The sequence below is a fragment of the Brassica oleracea genome, chromosome C9 (genome assembly GCF_000695525.1).
Source record: "Brassica oleracea var. oleracea cultivar TO1000 chromosome C9, BOL, whole genome shotgun sequence".
In the NCBI taxonomy this organism is placed as follows: domain Eukaryota; kingdom Viridiplantae; phylum Streptophyta; class Magnoliopsida; order Brassicales; family Brassicaceae; genus Brassica; species Brassica oleracea.
The window spans coordinates 19286601-19291329 of record NC_027756.1 but is presented as its reverse complement, the minus strand read 5'-3'; the positions used below and the strand labels follow the sequence as shown (position 1 = coordinate 19291329).

Sequence of the window (4729 nt, the reverse complement as noted above, 5' to 3'; positions counted from 1 at the left end):
TTGCGCAAATGCAATCAACTCATCAGAGATTTTTACAATTTCATACAATAGTTGTTAGCCCCTTTATTCAAGCCCAATAAATTAAGAGAAAAAAAGGAAAACATAAACATAGTACGACACTCGCACAACAAAGCTCGTCTTCGACTTTGATTAAACCATTACTGTTACACTTCTAAATCACCATTGCGATCTGGAACTGGGATCGTCTTCCCTCTGAGTTTCATCAAATGCGCAAGAACCTCATTCATATCGGGCCTATCCTCAGGTCTAGAGCTGGTACAGTACAAACAAAGCTTCAACAAATCTTCAACAGCCTCTTCCTGCTTCCTAGTAACAATAGATAACCCAATCTCCGAATCAAGAACCCTAATCATCCCTTCCACTCCATCTCCAATCGCTTCCTCCACCAATTGACGCAGACTCACCCCTTGTGATTCTTCATCGATCACCGAAGTCGGTCTCCGTTTCGTCATCAGCTCCATCATCACAATCCCGAAGCTGAACACGTCCGCTTTCGTCGTTACTTTCCTCATATAAGCAAACTCTGATCATTGAAGAAAGAAAATAGTGAGTGAATCAATGGAACCGGCCCTGGCCCAATAAAGCATGGGCTTCCTATCTTCATTTGATTAACTTTTTACCGGTCGTTTTGAAATTTGTCTAGTCTAGTGGTTTACGGTTCTCTATATTGTTCAAGAGGAGCTAGGTTCGAAGCTTCCCTTAAGCCGCGTATGTTTTGACTTATAAAATATTGTTTGGATTTTGAATTTTACCTGGTGCTAAGTACCCAATCGTCCCCTCGAATGCTAATGTAGAAGCTGTAACGCTTCCATCTTCACGTAACCCTAGAATCCTCGCAGTCCCGAAATCGCTGACGTGAGCGACTCGATCTCCGTCGAGGAGTATATTCGCCGGCTTCAGATCGCAGTGAACGATCGGGAATCCGAATCCAGAATGAAGGTAATCGATTCCGCTAGCGATATCAACGCACAGATCGATTCTCTCGGTGAAGCCTCCGATCTGTTCACCGGAGCCGTGAATCGCGTCCTCTAAGCTTCCTTTCTCCATGTACGGAAGCACCAATGCCTTCATCTTCCCGCTCTCCCAAGCGAATCCTAGGATCTTGACTAGGTTTCGATGCTTTAGCTGGCTTAGCGTTTTGGCTTCTGTGTAGAACCATTTATCTGATTCTGCGGAGAATTGCTTTAGGTTTAGGACTTTTACTGCGATGGCTGTGTTGTCTTGGAGATGACCTTTGTATACTGTGCTTAAGCTGCTTGAGCCGATGATGTTGGCGCTGTTGAATGAGTCTGTTGCTTGTTCAAGCTCTTTTGGGTTGAATCTCTTTAGCTTCAGAGCTGAATCCAAATCCGGCATTGGAGATTCTGATGAGGCTTCAGTCTGTTTCTCCTTTTTTCTGCAGCAGATGAGAATCAGGACAAGGAGTATGAGAAGAAGAACTGCAGCTGATACAAGAACAATCACGATGATTTCTGTTCTTTTGGAGAAGTGGCTTGACTTCTTCTTGGTTATCATACATGGCTTGAGAGGCTTCTTGCTGCCGCAGAGCTCTGTGTTTCCCATCAGATCATCTGCGTTGATGTCTTTGAACACACCGGACTCGGACTCAGGGACGTGGCCTTTGAGGTGGTTTGAAGCTAGTTTGAGATGTTTCAGCGTCGAAATATTGGCGAGGCTCTCTGGGATTTCGCCTGTGAGATTGTTATAAGAGAGATCCAGAGAGACTAAATGCGTCATGTTCCCGAAGCTTTGAGGGATTCCACCAGAGAGACTGTTCCTTGAAAGGTTCAAGCTTTTGATCATGTCCATGCCGCCTTGTTGGAAAACTTCATCTGGAATCTGACCTGAGAGATTGTTCCGTGAAAAATCCAAGAACAACATGTTTTTGCAGGCTGGTAAAGATCTTGGAATAGACCCAGAGAAGAGATTGTTTGAAAAGTCGATCTCTTGAACCATTTCTAGCTTTCCAAGCTCATTAGGGATGGTTCCTGACAATAAATTGTTTGAGAAGTTGAGGGTAAGCTGCAAGTTTCTCATCGACGATATCAGCTCTTCAGGGATGGTTCCGGTGAGAAGATTGTCGGAGATATCCAATGTGTTGAGATGCGAAAGTGTCTTAAGGCTTGCAGGGATAGACCCGCTGAACTTGTTTCCATGAAGACCCAAGTAGGTAAGAGATTCAAGATTTGCGAGCAAGATAGGAATTGGACCTGAGAACTTGTTGTTGGACAGATAGAGCTCTGAGAGTTGCTTCATACCAAATATTTCTTCAGGAATTGGACCTTCGAGGTCATTTGTATCCAGCTGAAGCCCCTGAAGTAGAGGCAGATTTGATATCTCACTTGGGATTCTTCCCGTGAAATGATTAGTGTTGAGTTGCAAGAGACTCAGTTCTCTCAGATTCCCTATCTCTCGAGGAATTGGTCCGGTGAGTGAGTTAGAAAATAGCTGCAAAATCCGTAGCTTCTGAAGCTTCCCGATGAATGGCTTGAGCGTTCCTGTGAGGTTGTTCCGTGCCAGATTAAGAGTTTCCATGTATGAACAGTTAAATATATCATCTGGAATGTCGCCTGCAAACCGATTCGGCCCAAGAGAAAGAAATGTAAGATTCATACGTCCTAAACCCCTAGGAATCTCGCCAGTCATCTGGTTATGAGACAGGTCCAGGAGTTTAAGACTGGTGCAGTTACTTATGCTAGAAGGTATTGACCCGGTAAGAAGATTGTCGTGTGCAGAAAGGTTTCGAAGGTTTGTAAGAAGCCCCAGATTCGCCGGGAGCTCACCGGAAATCAAATTGAATCCCATTGTTATCACTGTCAAGTTCTTCATGTTTGTGATTGACTGTGGAAACTCTCCTGTTAAGTTGTTGGAGTGAAGCGTAAGGACTTTAACTGACGTAAGGAAACCAATCTCTTCCGGTATTGGGCCAACCAACTGGTTTTCCGACAGTCCCAAATTGGTTAACCTCGTTAACCGAAACAATGAGGATGGAATTGACGAATTCAGCTTGTTCTTGTATAACCGGAGTGCCTCCAGCTGTACCAAATTCCCTAATTCAGCTGGTATTGCCCCGGTTAACTGGTTACTATACAGCTCAAGTTGGTTCAAGCTCGTGCAGTTTCCGATCTCAGCTGGTATCTCTCCTTCCAACAAGTTTTCAGCTAAAACTAGAGCTTGTAAGTTCGAGAGATTTCCTATCTCTCTCGGAATTTTACCGGTTAACTGGTTACTATCCAGGCTAAAATCCGTCAGATTAACCAAAGTACCAATTGATACTGGAATAGAACCACTAAACCGGTTCAAGCCTGCTATAAAGATTTGGAGATGAACCAAATCTCCTAAGCATTCTGGCATCGTTCCGGTTAAGTTGTTGTTTTCAAATCCTACTAATTCCAAAGATATAGTTTTGCAGATCGCTTCAGGAACATCACCGGTCAACAAGTTATCCCTCAGGTCAAGATACACAATATTCTTAAGCCTCCAAATCTCAGACGGAATTGAACCAGAGAAATAATTCAAGTAAAGAATGAGCTGGTTAAGCTCTGTTAAGTTCCCTATTTCTGACGGTATTTCGCCGGAGAAACTATTAGAAGTGAGATCAAGAACCTGGAGATAGGTGAGATTTGCTATGGCTGGAGACAGGACACCTTGAAGTTGCTTCTCCATCAAGGAAACAGAGACAACGTGACCGGTACGATCGCAGGTGATTCCGGTCCAATTGCAGTGTTGTACCAGACCGGTGGTGGTCCAGTCAGACAATATCCCTAAAGGGTCTTCGGAAATACCTTTCTTGAAGGATATTAAAGCTTCAGTCTCTGGTTTAAACTTCTGTTTCGCAAGTGATGAGCAAGAGAATACGAAGAAGAGAGTTAAGATCAAATTTGTCTTTGAGAGTGAAGTCATGGTTTAGATGAGTTGAAAATGGCGAGAAAATATTATGACTTATGATATGAGATAATAGTCTATATATAGTATATACACACTTAAAGTCGTGGGATTGTACATATGAACATGCTGTCAAGACGATATTAAATTTAAGGATCATATCACGGATGTGAAAAGGCCAAAACGCAATATATTTTCGGCCTAGTCGCATTAATATATAGTTCATGATAATTCGGCCAAGTTGCATATAAAGCCACTAAATGCATTCCCACTCTGCCAGTCATACACATTCTTAAAATGTACTATATCTTCATTCATTTAATCTCGCTAATAAATCAATATTCTTCTGTATACAAACGTTATATTCAACTCTTTATATTTTACTGCTAAAATGAAAACAATTGTATTTTGCTTGGTCGTTTAACTAAACATACGTACGAAAATAATCAGTATACATATATTTTAGGCCCGTTCAATATGGTAAAACCGAACCATACCGAACCGAACCGAACCGAACCGAAATAGACAATATGGTATGGTTTTGGTATATACCATATAAACCGAATGGATATGATTTTATAAAAAACGTAGGATTTGGATACGGTTTGGTTTATAACCGATTAAACCGAATAAACCGAACAAAACCGATCAAAAGTAAAAACATGTAAATATGTACATATTTTATAACGTCACATGAAAAATATATTTGTTATATAAGTTATTCTTTTGTTAATAATTATTACCATATTTTTATAGTAATAAAGAATCATAATTTGAAAAACACTTAAAATATAATTAAATAACAATTCATCGTAACTGAAGT

General features: G+C 41.3%; 1 protein-coding gene across 1 annotated transcript; it reads right to left on the bottom strand.

Annotated features, from left to right (window-relative positions):
- On the bottom strand, positions 1-4084 carry LOC106318306 (LRR receptor-like serine/threonine-protein kinase FLS2). Its single transcript, XM_013756223.1, has 2 exons — positions 774-4084; positions 1-544 (listed from the first exon to the last, which is right to left on the bottom strand). The coding sequence occupies exons 1-2, from the start codon at positions 3922-3924 to the stop codon at positions 165-167; spliced, it is 3531 nt and encodes a 1176-aa protein (XP_013611677.1). The 5' UTR covers positions 3925-4084; the 3' UTR covers positions 1-164.
- Positions 4085-4729: the final 645 nt, after the last annotated feature.